This window comes from Mastigoproctus giganteus, chromosome 13 (assembly GCF_048544385.1).
Source record: "Mastigoproctus giganteus isolate SK-2022 chromosome 13, ASM4854438v1, whole genome shotgun sequence".
Lineage (NCBI taxonomy): Eukaryota > Metazoa > Arthropoda > Arachnida > Uropygi > Thelyphonidae > Mastigoproctus > Mastigoproctus giganteus.
In genome coordinates, this window is record NC_143587.1 from 20,796,604 (window position 1) to 20,815,052 (window position 18,449).

General features: G+C 36.0%; 1 protein-coding gene across 1 annotated transcript in view; it reads left to right on the top strand.

The window, feature by feature from the left end:
* The window catches only part of LOC150075841 (protein Obscurin-like), a 58,984-nt gene that overhangs the window by 7,115 nt on the left and 33,420 nt on the right, over positions 1-18,449 (top strand). Inside the window, exons 3-7 of the mRNA XM_090387724.1 lie at positions 611-743; positions 1,063-1,194; positions 5,779-5,943; positions 15,153-15,336; positions 16,430-16,712. Coding sequence (XP_090243850.1) covers positions 611-743; positions 1,063-1,194; positions 5,779-5,943; positions 15,153-15,336; positions 16,430-16,712 — 897 coding nt within the window. The remainder of the gene's footprint in view (positions 1-610; positions 744-1,062; positions 1,195-5,778; positions 5,944-15,152; positions 15,337-16,429; positions 16,713-18,449) is intronic.

The window sequence follows — 18,449 nt, forward strand, 5'->3', positions numbered from 1 at the left end:
AATGCTCCTTTAATTCTAATGAAATTGGTGATGCTGATTGAAAGTCAAAACTACATATTGAAAGAAAACTAAAATTTGCATTGATGTTGCTCCTAATAGATATTTTAATTTTTTGATACACCTTGTGGGCCATCTGTTTGAAGGTTAATAAACTAATTATATTGTAGTTAGGTGCTGCTTGCAAAAAAGGTTTGTACATTTCTGAAACAAAAAAGTTTCATCCTCTGAATTTCTTTTATTACATGGGTCTCCTCTCTGATGCATAGATATTGTGCTATAAATAAGTGCAATACAGAAGCATTCATAGTGGTGGGGGGGGGATTCAAGTTATGGAAAAGGGAGGAGTTAACCAAGTATTGAAGTATTTGTTTTAGTATTGAAATAAATTCCAACTTTTGTTTTCCATAAGTTTGAGAAACAGCAATGCATTACTTTGTGAACTTGACCATATACTCTATCAGACATTCATCTATTTCTAAAAATGGTGTGACATTTTGAACTCTCCCATAGATTGTATTAAATAATTCATCTTTTATCATTGATTTAAAACATGCTTCTTCATTTTAATTAATAATCAAAATGAAATAATGAAAGTATTTTTGACTTCTAGGTGAAAAAGTCAAAAGATAATAGATGTGAATTACACTTGAAACCTGCTCGAGGATATGATGTTGGTGTTTATAAGTGTGTAGCTAGGAATGTTCATGGAGTTGCAACATGTAGAGCTAGGCTAAAAATTGGAGGTAAAGTGCTAAATCACTTTCACTGCTTTGATTATTTTTCTTTAGGTATTATGATATTTGTATAAAATTTTAATATGGTGATGCATTGAAAACAAATGAACATTAGCACAGCTGCTGTGAGAAACATTTGAAAAATTTAACTTGCCTTAGCTTGAAAAAATACATATAAAAAATAAAATGGATTTTTGAGAGATTAATGACATTTAAGATTTTGATTAAATTTATTCTTAAAGAGTTCATTATTTCTTAATTGCTATTTTTAGTATAATTATATTGCTAGAGCCAAATAAATTTAAAAAATATTCTCTCTTGCTTTCAGATGTTCCAGGAAAACCAGAACCTCCAAAAATAGAACAGTGCTCAGATGCAGAGTTTTTTGTGACTTGGAACCCACCAAAATTTGAAGGAAATTCCCCAACTTTGGGTTATACACTGGAATATAAGAAAATAGGTATTTTATTATTAGTGTAAAAAGAACATTAAATGATTTTTAGTTGTTCATTTCAGCACGTCATCAGACATATGAAAGACAGTAGTTATCCTGAAGACTGAATTTATGCCTGGATAAATAAGACAATTGTCTAGGAGCTGTAATTGGGCTGGGCTTATGATACCTCTAGACCAAGTTCTGTTGCATTAATTGATATATATATATATACAAGTTTTAAATATATATATCCATAATTTTCCATATATATATATAACTTTAGTATTCATGCCACAGTTACCTGTACATTGACTAAGTAAATTTAAAAGAGTTTTTATTTGTAATTCAGCATAAGGATATAGGCAACTATTGAAATATTATAGGTTATATGTATGGACTACCTCAGTGTATATTATTGAAATTAATAGTATGAACCAGAGCTGTGGTGCCCAATATGTTCTACGTTGATATCGATATTTGTAAAATAATAAGAGAAGTTAACCTCAATATAGTACGTAGAACACTTCTGTATGATACTCTCCAGAAATTAAAACGAAAAACTTACATTAGAGTAACAAATTGTTTAAAAAATAATTAAAAATCAATTTAACACAATAAAACTCAATTTAACACAATTAAAAATCAATTTAACGCAATTAATTTTCTTATTTTTAATTGCGTTAAATTGATTTTTAATTGTGTTAAATTGAGTTTTATTGTGTTAAATTGAGTTTTATTGTGTTAAATTGATTTTTAATTATTTTTTAAACAATTTGTTACTCTAATGTAAGTTTTTCAATTTTTTCGTTTTAATTTCTGGAGAGTATCATATGTAAGTGTTCTACGTACTACATTGAGGTTAACTTCTCTTATTATTTTACAAATTACTGAAATTAGTGTGGCATTCTGAAGAGATACCCTTTCCCATATATGAGTGGGTTACCTGTACATATAATTTTTGAAATTAACCTTAATGGGAGATAGTTGTTTTAAAACATAAAACCATTTCCTAATCGACATAACAACAATATAACTTGAGTACAAACTGCATAGTGTCTTTGTTCGTATACTTTTCTCTTTCCTTCAATTATTTATTTCAACATCTGGGCTGTTATGATGTTACTGAGGATGGAATTGTCTATTTCTAATCTAATTCCTTATCTAATTTTGCGTTGTGTTAGCAAAAACTGTTGTACAGTTGATTGTGACCACATTACATAACATTTAAACCAAATAAATAAATAAATAAATAAATTCAAGTGAACACACACACACACATACGTGTACATATGACTTATCTGAAAAGTAATGAGACAATAATTTTAAAAAAAACAAATGTTCATAAAAAGAATTTATTATAAAAATCATTTGAAATAGTCCTCATGGGACTCTATCTCTATACGCTTGTCATACCTCTTTTAATTATTGAAAGTGTTCTTGAAATACCTCCAAATTTATCTCCCTGAGATGGATGCTAACATTCTTTTGGATGGTATGAAATCATATCCCTTTCACCTTCATTTTTCACTTGACTGAAAGAAAGAGAAAGAAGTTCAGCCAAAGGAGGGAAAGGGGGATATTTGATCTCAGTAACCCTGGTTTCCAAATGAAATCTCAAACAGTTAATGTAGAATGTGAAGGTGCATTATCGTGCATTAAAAAAAAAAAAATAGTTCTTGTTTGTGAAAGTCTGGTTTAACCCATTTAATTCTTTGCAGCAGTCACTCCATCATTGTTTCATCAGTATTTATGATGGACCAGTTTTTTAAAAGAACTTGATGGATGAGACCAGACTTTTGTGAAAACAAGAACTGATTATTTGTTGCACAACAGTGCACCTGCACATTCTAAATTAATTGTTTAAAGAATTTTTTCACAAAAAGGATTATTGAGATCAAGCCTCTCGTTCACCAGGTTTGGCTCTGACTAACTTCTTTTATTCTTTCTGAGAGTGCAGTAATACATACTCTTTTGGGTTGACAGTGATTGAAGCTAGTGTGACTGCTAAATATGATTAACGATTGTAGTCATAATTTATTATAAACTCCTCTTACCTGGTAGTTGTGCCAAAGTATAACAGTGCAGGATGAACAGTGCAATGTTGAGTCAGTTTGGTGTGACATAAACACTGAGAAAGGGAAAATGAGAGTAGGAGTATGTTATAGGCCTAATGATGCTGATGAGTACAACGAACAATTGTGCAGAGAAATAGAGTGGGCGAGTAAATCAGAATGTCTTCATGGGGGATTTTAACTTTCCAGATATTGACTGGAACTTGTGGGTTGGTCACTCACATGCTAGCAAGACTTTTGTGGGTTTATAGGAGGATTGTTTTCTACAGCAACATGTTCGAGGGGCAACCAGAGAGGGTAATACTCTTGATCTGATTATCAGCAGTGATGATGCATGCATTAGGAATTTGCAGATAAAGGAACCACTAGGTGACAGTGATCATAGTCTACTGATGTGGTATTTACTTAAAGATGGGTTGACTATTGATGATCATTCTCAGGTAGCTGATAAATGATTTAGTATTTTGCATCTACATTTACACATGAAGAATTCTGTAAGGAAGGGGAGGACAGAATTCCTCTAACAGGGAGCTAAATGATTTTGTAATAACGAAAAGAAAATTAGGGGAGACATTGTTGAAGTTAAATATAAAAAAGGCACCTGGGGCAGGTGGAATCTATCCAGTTATACTGATGAAGACAGCGAGGGAAGTAAGCAAACCCTTGGCCATAATTATGAGAGCATCCTTAGATTCGGGGGAGGTCCCTGTGGACTGCAGATATGCAAATGTATCTCCAATTCACAAAGAGGGTTCAAAGGATGATGCAAATAATTATAGACCTGTTAGTTTAACTTCTGTTCAAGAGAAAATAATGGAGTCACTGGTTAAAGAAGTGATGCAGGATCACCTAGACAAGACTGCAGTAATAGTTCAGACACAGAATGGGTTTGTTAAGGGGAAGTCTTATCTGACCAATTTAGGTGGTAGATGATTTTCATCAACCGGTGAAATACCACCACTTTGCTTATTGGAGGCTTGAAGTGGTGAAACCCATGTTTAGTCTCTAGAGTAAAGTTTCCGGCATCCCCCTCCCCCCATACTTCTCCTTCAACCCATGCATGGTACTAAGTACTATAGGTTTTGATACCTTTCGTGTTTGGGGTTTTCATAAAAAAAAAAAAAAAAAAAAAAAAATTTATTATTATTATTATTACCACTAGCCACATAGTGCAAGGAAGCCTGAGGCTTATGCTGCACCAGCCAAAAAAATTCTGAGTTACCTGAGAGAGAGGGAGAGAAAAGTAGAAGGGAATCACCAGAAAAAAGAGAAGAATGATGATATCCAGCTCAGGACCCTGGGTGTGCCAAGCCCAAACTCACCAGATGTGAGCCCCTGGGATGTGGTCACAAAGGAACTGGATGCAAAAAATAATTTTGATATTATGTACTTGGATTTCAGGAAAGCTTTTGATACTGTTGCACATGGAAGACTGCTGTACAAATTGGAGCAGGTATGGCATTAAGGGCAAGAGCTGCAATGGATAAAGGGATGGTTGAGTGGCAGACGGCAGAGAGTGGTAATATATGGACACTGCTGTGGAGTCCTCCAGGGTTCAGTGTTGGGCCCATTGCTGTTTTATATATTTATTAATCATATCAATGAAGGTATATCAGGCTTAATGTCCAAGTTTGCAGATGACACATTATTGTTAATGATAGTAAAGACAGTATGCTACTGCAACAGGATCTAGAAAAGTTAGGTAGATGGGCTGAGAAGTGGCAACTGAAATTTAATAATAATGACAAATGCAAAGTGCTGTATATGGGTAGCGGTAATCCAAGATAAACGTACCAACTGTGTGGTACTACACTCAGGGAGGTGAAGAATGAAAAAGACCTGGGGGTAATTGTACAGTTGGATATGAAGTTCTCTGAGCAGTGCAGACAGCTTGCCAGAGCAGTTCATGGAGATTTGGCAGTGATATATAGGAATTTTGCTAGCAGAGACAAGGAGGTAATTATACCTTTGTATAAGGCAATGGTCAGGCCACACCTTGAATATTACGTACAGGTCTGGAGGCCTCATTTTAGGAAGGATGTACAGTTGCTAGAACACATACAGAGAAGAGCAACAAGATTGGTGAGAGGAACAAAGTGGGTCTCTTACCAAGAGAGGCTTAAATTCTCTCAGTTGCAGCATCTGGAGACTAGACATCTGCGAGGTGATCTGATTGAGGTGTACAAGGCCTTGAATGGTTTGAGCAGGCTCATTGCTGATGGGATACTTCCACTTGCTGAGATTAAGAACCTTATGGGGCATAGATTCAAATTGAGGAAAGGCAGCTGTAGAATAGATGTGCGGAAGTTTGCCTTTAGCCAGTGGGTAGTTGATTGCTGGAACAGACTTCCATCTCTTGTTGTGGAAGTTGATAGCTTAAATAAATTTAAGGTTGAACTAGACAAACATCTGGAGTGACTGGATGGGTGAAATGGGAAGGGTTTTTTTTTTTTTTTTTTTTTTGGCTGATGCTCTATAAGCTTGCTTTCTTGCATCATATGCCTCGCTTAATGCTAATCTTTTCTTTTCTTTTCAGATGAAGACAACTGGACCAAGGTAGCAAGTAACATCAGTCATGAATTCTTTCTGGTACATGAGCTTGAACCTGCTAGTACATATCACCTCAGGGTTCGAGCAATGAATAAATATGGCTGGGGAGAGTTCAGTTTGCCTTCAGAACCAGGGAATACTCTAGCAGAAAGTAAGATTATTGATACTTTTCTATTTGATTAATTAATATATCTCTTTAAATGAATTTGTGTACTTTTTAATTTTCTTTTGTAGTTATGGAACATTTTAAAATATATTAAAAAGTGTTCTGTAACTATACAAGAAAATTAGGAAATTCCAAATACACATATTCATTTTGGCCGAGAAACAATGAAAATATGCTACAGAGGGGGGAAAAATCAGAACTGTGCAGTTTAATATAAAATTGTGCCGTTATATTACACTAAGGAAAAATATTATCAATTGAGAAATAAAATAGTCTTTCCAGTTTTAATTATGTTTTTATAAAAAAAAAATTGTTGAGAATTGTTTTGTTTTACATACTGATGTTCAAATTTAAAAGGAGCAAATAAAATTTTATCAGTTACTCCATAATAAGTAACATAGTCTGCACTTCATTTTAAGGAAAAGTAATTTCACACTATACAGGGTTTAACTGAATGATCAATATTCACAGAGGGAGGATACTGATCATCCAATTATAATCACGACCTTAATCCTATAGACCATTAGTACATTCCTTCATAGCAGTCCTTTTCCCTGGTGGCTATGAGAGAAGAACAGTGACTGACTGCTTCTGTCTTAGCAGCCACATTTATTGTTATAGGGATGAAATCTGTAAACCATTCATCGAACTGTTTAGGAATGTAGTAAGCACCGATTTCTTTCTAATGGCTATTAATACTGGGGAATCTATTGTATGTTTTTGCTGACTTGAATATTTAATATGGCTTTATTCATTAGTTTGCACATGGTACTGTTGGCTCATAACATAATGAACTTCCAAACCAAATCAATCCCTTTCTATCAGTTATTTTGCACTTTTTTCTCCTTCAGTGTAAGTATATACAGTAATACGTGATAAATATTAATTCTATAATCAACAACCAAACTGAAATTAAGACGTCCTTTACACTCTCAAAAGTAAGAGTACATAAATTATGTACAAATAAATTTCTGAAAACTGTAAACCAATAAAATCTGTAGAAATAAAATAATGATTGTTAAAAATAAAATTTTAAAATTACATCATGGAAGTTTTTGACAATGAATATTGTCTTTCACAACCATAAATGCCTTAGATATGTTACATACAAAACATTATGACCACCTAACTAATATGATGTTGGTCCTCCGTGTGCAGCCAAACAAGCTCGTACCCAGCAAGGCATGGATGCTAGAAGATTTCTAAATGTGTCTTATGGTATCTGGTACCAACATGTAACCAGCAGATCCTTTAACTCCTGTAGGGTCCATGGTTGAGATGCCGCAGATCGGAGTTGCTGTTCCAACACAAACCACAGATGCTCGATGGGATTGATGTCTGGGAAATTTGGAGGCCAGGGCAATACCTGGAAGTCTTCCTCATGTTCCACGAACCAGTTTCGAACAATCCAGGTGGTGTGGCATGGTGCATTATCCTGCTGAAAGACGGCACTACCAGAGGGTAAGACCATTGCCATGAAAGGGTGTACCTGGTCAGCAATGATGTTTAGGTAGGTGGTAGACATCAGAGTGCCCGGCAAATGGGTGACTGGACCCAGGGTATCCCAGCAGAGCATCGCCCAAAGCATGACACCATTGCCACCCGCTTGTTTTCATCCCACAGTGCATCCAGGCACCATCACTTCCCCAGGTAAACAATGCACACATACCCAGCTGTCCACATGGTACAACAGGAAACGTGATTCATCGGACCAGACGACCTTCTTCCAATCACTTAAGGTCCAGTTTCAATGCTTGCATGCCCATTGTAGGCACTGTTGCCGGTGAACCATGGTTAGCATGGGCACTCGGACTGGCCTGCAACTATGCAGCCCCATTTTCAGCAGGGTTCGATGTACTATGTGTTATGACACATTACCCCCATCACCAGCATTCCAATTACCGGCGAGTTGCACCATAGTCACCATTCTGTTGGCACTACCATCCAGAAGAGTCTTCGCTCACCTCAAACATCAATGAGCTATGGTTGTCCAACACCTTGCCAGTGGTTCTTGGGTTCCCCCTCCTCGGACCACTTTCAGTAGGTACTAACCATGGCTGACCATGAGCATCCCACCAGCCATGCCGTTTCAGATATGCTCTGACCCAGTCTTCTGGCCATTACAGTTTGGCCTTTGTCAAACTCACTGAAGTCTGCTGCCTTTCCCATCTGAAGAGCAAGAGTAACACTGATTAATGGAGCTGAGTATTGGGTGTTTTTATACCATGTCCTGACCCACATACATGCTGTAGTTCACCTGCAATTGCTTCAAATTGCATAATGACTCGCTGGTCATAATTTTTTGGCTCATCAGTGTATATTGGCAAAGGTATGTGGTTGAACCATATAATTTTGATGCCACATAGGAATGTTCTGTGCCATGTAAATTCATTGAATGATCCTCTTCCCCTCACCAACACCTTTCATTAGTGACAGATTTCCATTGTGTTATTTTACATATTTGAGCCATCTTTGAGTCACTCACAAGATTTATATGCATAAATCTTGTGAGTGATTCAAAGATAGGATGATTCAAAAGACAGTATTAGTATTAACTATATGGGGCAAGGAAGCATAAGGCTTATGCTGCACCTGCCAAAAAAATAATAATAATAAATAAATAAAATACAGTAAGTGCCGGTTATAGTGATCACATTTTCAAATTGAATTTTGATTCTAATAAACAGCAATTCTAATAAGCAAAAATCGACAAATATTATTCAGAGGCTTTAAAAATAAAGATATAAAGCAAAAATTTACATTTTATTACCAAAGGTTTATTACCAATTAAAAGATACGTAAAAATCGGAATATTCTTCTGATTTTTATGTTCCGAACAAAATAAAAATAAATTTATCCACGTGTTAGCAAGATAAAAATAAATTTATACTTACGTACATAGCTTAATTAATATACATATTACACTTTGTAATATAATTATAATTTAAAATAGTCAGTTATTTTAGATTGCTTTAAATTATCACTACAGAGTCTATTTATAGATTTTTGAATATTGTATAACAGTCTATATTCAGGATTACTTGTACCAGTTTCATCCAACGCTTTCCCGAGGATGGCTATAGCTTCACGAGTTTGTCATTTTGTAATTGGTATTCATTCAGGTTCATCTTCATTTTCCTCCTCCTCGAAGAAATTATCAGTAAGAGACTGGGCAATTTCTTTCTGTTAAAGCTGTAGGAACCTGTCCACCCAATTAGCATTAGCATTAGCAAAGGCACATGATGCAAAAAAGCAAGCTTATATAGCATCAGCCAAAAAAAAAACATTATTTCACGCTCCAAATGTTTGTCAAGTTCTGCCTTGAATCTATTTAAGCTATCAACTTCTACAACAACAGATGGAAGTTTGTTCCAGCAATCAACCACCCACTGGCTAAAGGCAAACTTCTGCACTTACTATCTATCCTACAACCGTCTTTCCTCAATTTGAATTTATGCCCTCTCAGGTGATTATTCTGAGGAAGAGGAAGAATCCCATCAGCATTGAGCATGCTCAAACCATTCAAGGCTTTATACACCTCAATAAGATCACCTCGCAGGTGCCTAGTCTCCAGACACTGTAATTTGCAAAACTTAAGCCTTTCTTTGTAAGTGCAATCCTTTGTTCCATTCACTAATCTTGTTGCCCTTCTCTATATTCATTCCAACAGCTCTACATCCTTCTTAAAATGAGGCCTCCAGACCTGTATACAGTACTGAAGGTGTGGCCTGACCATTGCCTTATACAAGGGGATAATCACCTCCTTATCCCTGCTAGAAAAATTCCTGTATATCATTGACAAAACACCATGAGCTACTCTTGCAGACCATCTGCACTGCTCAGAAATCTTCATATCTGCCTGCACAATTATCCCCAGGTGCTTTTCATTCTCTACCACTGTCAGTATGGTACCACACAGTTTATACGTTACTCTGGGATTACTGCTTCCCATATGTAGTACTTTACATTTGTCAATGTTAAACTTCATTTTCCGCTCTCAGCCCATCTGCTCAACTTTTCTAGATCCTGTTACAGCAGTGTACTGTCATTAGCATCATTAACAACCCTGCCAACCTTCATATCGTCTGCAAACTTGGAAATTATGCCTGATATACCATCATCAATATCATTTATAAATACAGAAAACAACAATGGACCCAACACTGCAACCTGAGGGACTCCACTAATAACATTAGTCCATGAAGAGCAGTGTTCATTGATTACCACTCTCTTTCTTCTCCCACTCAACCATCCCTTTATCTATAGCAGCAATTTGCCTCCATTGCCACACTGCTCTAATTTGTGCAGCAGTCTTCCATGTGCAACAGTATCAAAGGCTTTTCTAAGATCCAAATATATGATATCAAAGTTATTATTTGCATCCAGTTCCTTTGTGACAACATCATAGTATCCAATCAAATTGGTCAGACAAGACTGCCCCTTAACAAACCCATGCTGTGTCCAAGCTATAACTGAAGTTTTGTCTAGATGATCCTGCAATGCTTCTTTAACCAGTGCCACCATTAATTTTCCTGCAACAGAAGTTAAACTAACAGGTCTGTAATTGCCTGTGTCTTCCTTTGATCCTCCTTTGTGGATTGGGGTCACATTTGCACATCTCCAGTCCATGGGTACCTCCCCTGAGTCCAGGGAAGCTCTCATAATTATGGCTAAGGGTTTGCTTACTTCCTTTCCCACCTCCTTTAATATAACTGAATAGATTCCATCCACCCCAGGTGCCTCTCTTGTGTTTATCTTCAACAAATTCTCCTCCACTTTACTCTCAGTTATCACAAGATTATCTAGCTTACTACCAGAGTTGAACACACCTCTGGCATTCCCCTCCCTGAATAACTCCTGAAATGTGAAAGTAGATGCAAAATATTCATTCAGTTTATTAGCTACCTGAGCAGGATCATCAACTTATGTAAACTCTAGAAGGAAGGGGATGAATCAGATTGGTCCACTTGATATCGATGGGTCAACTGTTAATGATCCTGCTCAGGTAGCTAACAAACTAAATGAATATTTTGCATCGACATTCACACATGAGGAGTTATTCAGCGAGGGGAATGCCAGAGGTGTATTCAACTCTGGCAGTAAGCTAGAGAATCTTGTAATAACTGAGAGTAAAGTGGAGGAGAAATTGTTGAAGATAAACACAAGAAAGGCACCTGGGGTGGATGGGATCTATCCAGTTATATTAAAGGAGGCAGCAAAGGAAGTAAGCAAACCCTTAGCCATAATTATGAGAGCTTCCTTGGACTCAGGGGAGGTACCCATGGACTGGAGATGTGCAAATGTGACCCCAATTCACAAAGGAGGATCAAAGGCTGACACAAGTAATTATAGACCTGTGAGTTTAACTTCTGTTCCCGGAAAATTAATGGAGGCACTGGTTAAATAAGCACTGCAGGATCATCTAGACAAGACTTGAGTTATAGCTCGGACACAGCATGGTTTTGTTAAGGGGAAGTCTTGCCTGACCAATTTGATTGGATACTATGATGCAGTCACAAAAGAACTGGATGCAGGGAATAACTTTGATATTATATACTTGGATCTTAGAAAGGCTTTTGATACTGTTGTTGCACATGGAAGACTGCTGCACAAATTGGAGTAGTGTGGCATTGGAGGCAAATTGCTGCTATGGATAAAGGGGTGGTTGAGGGGGAGAAGACAGAGAGTGGTAATCAATGAACACTGCTCATCGTGGACTAATGTTATTAGTGGGGTCCCTCAGGATTCAGTATTGGGTCCTTTATTGTTTTCTGTATTTATAAATGATATTGAGCTTAATGTATATCAAGCTTAATGTCCAAGTTTGCAGACAATACGAAGGTTGGCAGGGTTGTCAAGGACACTGCTGACACTATGCTGCTGCAACAGGATCTGGAAAGGTTGAGCAGATGGGCTGAGAGGTGGCAAATGAAGTTTAACATTGACAAATGTAAAGTACTACATATGGGAAACAGCAACCCCAGAGCAACGTATCAACTCTGTGGTACTACACTGACAGTGGTAGAGAATGAAAGGGACCTGGGGGTGGTTGTGCAGGCAGATATGAAGTTCTCTGAGCAGTGCAGACAGGCTGCAAGACTAGCTCATGGTGTATTGTCAATGATATATAGGAATTTTTCTAGCAGGGATACGGAGGTGATTATTCCATTGTATAAGGCAATGGTCAGGCCACACCTAGAGTACTGTATACAGGCCTGGATACAAGACTAGTGAATGGAACAAAGGGGTACTCTTACGAAGAAAGGCTTAAGTTTTGCGAATTACAGTGTCTGGAGACCAGACACCAGCGAGGTGATCTGATAGAGGTGTACAAAGCCTTGAATGGGTTGAGCATGCTCAATGCTGATGGGATTCTTCCTCTTGCTCAGAATAATCACCTGAGAGGACATAAATTCAAATTGAGGAAAGACAGATGTAGGATAGATGTGCGGAAATTTGCCTTTAGCCAGCGGGTGGTTGGTAGGTGGAACAGACTTCCATCCCTTTTCGTGGAAGTTGATAGCCTAAATAAGTTTAAGGCTCAGCTGGACAGGTATTTCGAACGAACAGAGGGGTGAAGTGTAAGTGGTTATTTTTATTTATTTATTTTACTTTATTTTTTTTGGCTGATGCTGCATAAGCTGCTTTCTTCCATCAAATGCCTCTACTAATGCTAATGCTAATGCTAATGCTAATCTGATTCATCCCATTTCTTCTGGAATTTACATAAGTAAAGAACTCTTTGCTGTTTTTCTTTGTATCCTTTGCCAAAGATTTCTCGTAATCTGCCTTCGCCTGCCTAACCTCCTTTGTAACTTGGTTACAGACCAGCTTATATCTATCATAGTCTTCTGTGTCACATGTTAATTTATATGTATCCCATGCATTTTTCTTCTCTGCCATATGTCTGATTACTTCATCTGACATCCATTTAGGCCTAAATCTTGAACAATATTTCTTTGTTTGAAAAGTATGAAAAGCCTAGTGGCTTCCAAGATTAAATTCTTTGAATGCTTCCCATTTTGAATTTGCTGTTGGTAACATCATCAGTTGGTTCCACCATGTAGAATTTAAATAATGTCTCAGACCATTATAGTCACCATTACGAAAGCAAAAACCCTTCCCTTTACCCTTGATGGTAGTTACCTCTTTGAGTAAATCCCACTTCAGCACACTGTAATCACTGCCACCTAGTGGTTCCTTTATCTTCAGATTCTTGATGCATGAAGAATCACTACTGATAATCAGATCAAGAGTATTACTCCCTCTAGTTGCCTCCCGAACATGCTGCTGTAGAAAACAATTATCCAATAAATCCACAAAAGCCTTGCTAGTGCGTGAGTGACCGACCCACAAATTCCAGTCAATATATGGAAAATTAAAATCCCTCATTATAAGACTCTCTAATATACTGGCCCTCTCTATTTCTCTGGACAATTGCTCATTATACTCATCAGATTCATTAGGCCTATAACACACACCTACTCTCATTTTTCCTTTCCCAGTGCTTATGTCACACCAAACAGACTAGACATTGCAGTGTCCACCAACATCAATTGGATGCGCTTCCTTAGATTTTATGTGTTTTTTAACTAACAGCATAACCCCTCCTCCCTTCCTGTCCTGTCTATCCTTTCTGTATATATTGTACTCCCCAAATTCCAGTTTGTTTTGTTTTGTTACTTGGTTTTTAGGAGCATTAGCAACTAAGGCCATATTGCTCCGGGAATATGCGGTGGTCATTCCCTTGACCTTTCTGCATCCTCCGTATTTGGTGGTGACGGGCTCGAACCCCGGTCTAATCAAGAAGTGTGTGCTACGCACTGCTGCTCCTTCCCACCTGGCTACAGAGGCGCCCTCCAAATTCCAGTTCTGCACATCTTATGTCTGTGTGACACCATGTCTCTGATATCCCAAAAATATCTGCCATGTATATCCTGTGTATTCTTCAGAACTTCATTTCTATCCAAATGATCCCGAATTCCACCCTTGATCATTGCCTCCATGATTTTCCCTACTACTGAACTTAGACTGACCAGTTGGTAATTTCCTACTACACTCTTAGAACTGCCCTTATGTATTGGAGATACATTGGCACTTTTCCAATCCAATGGAATCTTCCTGAGTCCAGTGATGCTCTCATAATTAGCTTCAATGGTTCAATGCACTCACTTGCCACCTCCCTTAAAATTATAGGGTATATGCCATCAACCCCAGGAGCCTTACTCTCCTGTAGGCTCGAAAGATTTTTCGGTAAATAATCATGTGAAATTTCAATATCATTAATTACATATTTTTCAAATTCATTCCCATAATATCTCATTGACATAAAGGGTTTTTCTTCTGTAAATATCGATGCAAAGTAACTGTTGAGTTCATATGCAATATTAGCGGATTAAGGACCACCTGAGAAACTGTGTGGATGCTATACACAATGGAGATTTTACTTCAGCTATTGAAGTAAACACTTATAAAGGATACCTATTAAACTGCTGTATGGCAGCAGCAACCATTAAATATGAAAAAAGACCAAAATGCCACTGATGATTAAGAGCAATGCATATCCAGTGCAAGAAATGCATTATGAACAGAGATAAAACAAACACATATTTTTACCCTCTCTTTGAGTCACTCACACTGCATTATGATACAACACAATGGAAAATCATTATAAATGAAAGGTGGGGGGGGATTCTGTCATTCAGTGAATTATTGGTTTATGCTAATGATGATTTGTAGTTTGGGCTATTCCCACTGGCATTGCAGTATCACAAGATTCAGCCATATGATTCAGCTACCTTTGCTGATATACATAAGAGGCCATCAGACCTAAGGAATATGTGGTTGACTTTTAACAATGAATATTGTGAAAAACAATATTCATTGTTAAAAACATCCATGGTGTCATTTTAGAATTTTAATTGCAAATAATCTTTATTGTTATTTATACAAATTTTATTGATTTATAGTTTTAGAATTTTATTTGTACATAATATATACTATCTTACCTTTGACAATGTAATGGACTAGCATATCAAATGACATCGTAATTGCAGTTTGGTTACTGATTATAGAAGTAATATAATTGTATACCCAACCTTAGAGGGTTCTTTCAACAGTTATCTATATGTTGATTGCTACATTGAATTTGTTATTTATCAACTACATATTATGCTGTTCTAACAACATTTTAGGATCTCCAAGGATAAGAATAAGTAAAGCACGCAAGTATCAGCAAGAATTAACAGAGAAAGGCCAGCAGCTCATTTTAGATGAACCAGAAACTACAGATCTTGATTATAATATAGAAGACGATCCTATACCTTTAATAGAAGGCAATCCTCTGGAGCTTTACAATTTTGTATCTGAAGTGGCAAGGTATGATTTTCATTATTTTTTTAAATGATGTTATATGGAAAACATAGAATTCGTGTACACAGCAAACAACAGATGATCCATATATACATAAATCTTATGTGTATCTGTCATTCTCTGCACATAATAAACAGGTTGCTATTTAGTACATAAATAAAACTATCTATTTACAAATATTCACATTACATACCAGCAGAAAAATTTTATAATTTAATAATAGTATGCATCTCAGTAGGTTATTATGTCTCTTCACCTGGCATAGTCAAATTACTGAATTATGAACTGGCTACATTTCTAGTTTCACTTTGGAATTCTATCAAGCCAAAGCGAGTGGAGTTCTAAGAGTACTTACTGCTACCATTTCAACAATTTCATTGATTATTTCTGGTTTGAAGTTGTAGCAGTTAGCAGTCTCAGAATTCCATTCCCCCCTTGGTTTGCTGACAGGATTCAAAAGTGGATCCAGAAACTTAGCTACTATATAGATTAACTTAAACTAGATTGTTCTAGGTGGAGAGATGTTCCTTTTCCTTATAGGATTTCCTTTACTCAGTACTTTTATTCTTCCCATTTTTTAAGCTTTACTATTTTGACTCCATTTGGTAAAAAGCGTCCATATTATTTATTCTTCAAAACAGGCTCATAAATTTTAAGGGCAAAAAGCCTGAAGCCATGAGAATAATTCAACTGACATGCAAGTTCAGGGAAAATTGCATCGTTTCTGTATGCAGCTAAACCAACCAAAGTTGTATGAACGGTATCATTATAAAACACCTCATATGGCATGGTCCTTCACAAGTTGTCTGTCTCTTATATTTCACATAGGCAACACTTCCTCAATAGATGATATCTATTGTTACTTATTCTGAGCTAAATTATGTACCACACCTATATGGCCATTTCAGGACTGCTTGACCCATCATCAGTGGGTAGATAGATACCTGAAGGTGCAAGAACTAACAACTCAGTTGTGACTTATTTTACTATCTGAATTCAGTTAAGTTTATTTAAACTTAACTGAATAAAAACTTAACTTTATAACTTTCAAAACTTAGCTCTATACTAATCAGTTAATTTATTATTTTTTTTTTTACAGGGGCCAATTCTCAGTAGTAGTCAAGGTATGGGTAAAAAAACTCAACACAACATTAATGGCAAAGATAGCATTAATTACTCCAGAGACAAAAACAGCAGTTCAAAGAGAATATGATATCCTCAGGTCACTCCGCCATGAAAGGATTGCTGCTTTAGAGATGGCGAGTGTTGATGAAAGTGCTATGATTCTGGTTACGGAGAAACTTACAGGGATGGATGTGCTAACATATCTTTCTTCCAGGTCACAATATTCTGAAGAGACTATCTCTAAAATCGTTGTTCAGGTAAGTTAAGTAGCACCAAAAATACTTTTGGGAACAAGGACAACTCATATAACCAAAAACTTAGTTAATATGGAATATCTGTTTTAACCTTGGTTTTTGCATAATTTAGTATGCAGAAATTTGAATATTTTTATTCTCATTAAATGCTGCTTGTAATAGTAAATGTAAGATTGTTTGGTTATACACATACTACCACTCATTCATTTTTTTATACATACTGCCACTCATATAACAGCAGTGATTTAAAGTTGAATGTTCCTTTTGCTGTGATACAGCTTTGTTATTTCAAAAAAGTTTGCTTTTTCTTTTTTCTTTTTTTCTATTTGATATTTTTATAATATAGAAAATGTTTAATGTTTTATCTTCATATGATGCAGAACTCCAGTTAACCAGGACTTGGATAATGAAACTTTTATTGTCTATGCTTAAGTCATCAGCAGTCACATAATGTAAAAAAAAAAAATTTCCCTGGCATTTTTTTTAAATATTTCCTGCACAGAAGTAACTGATCCTTTCGAAATTTTATCTGCCTTTCAGGAAAAGTATGAAATTTCAGAAGTCATAGCCTGGACTTCTGATATTATTAGTTTTTAGTTCTGGCAGTATTAGTTTGTTTTTTTTTATCTTGTATATCATACAAGGACAAAAAAGTACTTTTAGACTGTTATATTACTAAATATTTTTATTTGAAAATAGCATCATGAAGTGTAACACAATTTTTAAATGTGTCCTAGTAATCAGTAACACAGTTCAAATTAATTGCTTTTTATGTTTTTATGATTGTTATTTATGTTTATCACAAACTTAAATGACAACAAAATTCAAGAATAATAATCAAAGCAAGAGGCAAGATTGCCTCTTGCTTTGATTACTACCTCCAAACAGTTTGAGAATTTGTCCTTAATTTTCTGGTGCATTTCATTTCATTAAGGAACATGAGTTCCACTCCACTCATGTATACTCCACTCAAAATAGTTGAGTGGAATCTGATCTGGTGAGTGCAGAAGACATTTTCAGTATTGATCTAAGTTGACAAATTCTCATGACACCATTTTTCTGTATTGCTCTTATTGCTATATATTGCTAAGTCTTGTTGGAAAATCCAGTGTTCATCTCCAAAGTGCTGCTGTGACCAAGGATGAATTATGGTTATTTGTTCACATTGCACTTGATTGAATTTGACCCTTGCAATGATAAAAAACAGTGGTGCTGTGCTGCTTATAATCACATCTACTGATGAGCCAGAAGTCAGTTTCTGTGAACTCACCTCTTTTTTTTTTTATGTACTTATATTATGTTATTCAGGAAAAGGGATCTGTTTCAACCACATATTTGATCCTAAATATCTTAAGATCACTCTGCTATAATCCAGAGCTTTGAGGATTTACAAGGATATTCCAAGAATTTTCAGTGTGTTCTATGCTTGTGATCAATGCCATTTGATATATTTGCATTAGCAAATCCATAGAAACAGTATCAAGTATATGGTCTTTTAGTATGGAATGCTTTAGCAGAAGCTCACAGATATTTATTGGGGACATTAATATTATCTTTTTAAATTTCTGTTAATCTGTAGCTGCAATTCAAAAAACATTAATGAAGGCTTCTGGACTTTTCAGTGTCAGAATGAGGAGATAACAGTTATTCATATACTCTCTCTCTCTTATTATATTAAAAAGTTAATGTAAATGAAATTTAATGTTGAAAAGCTTGACTAGATCTATCAGAGTTTGGATT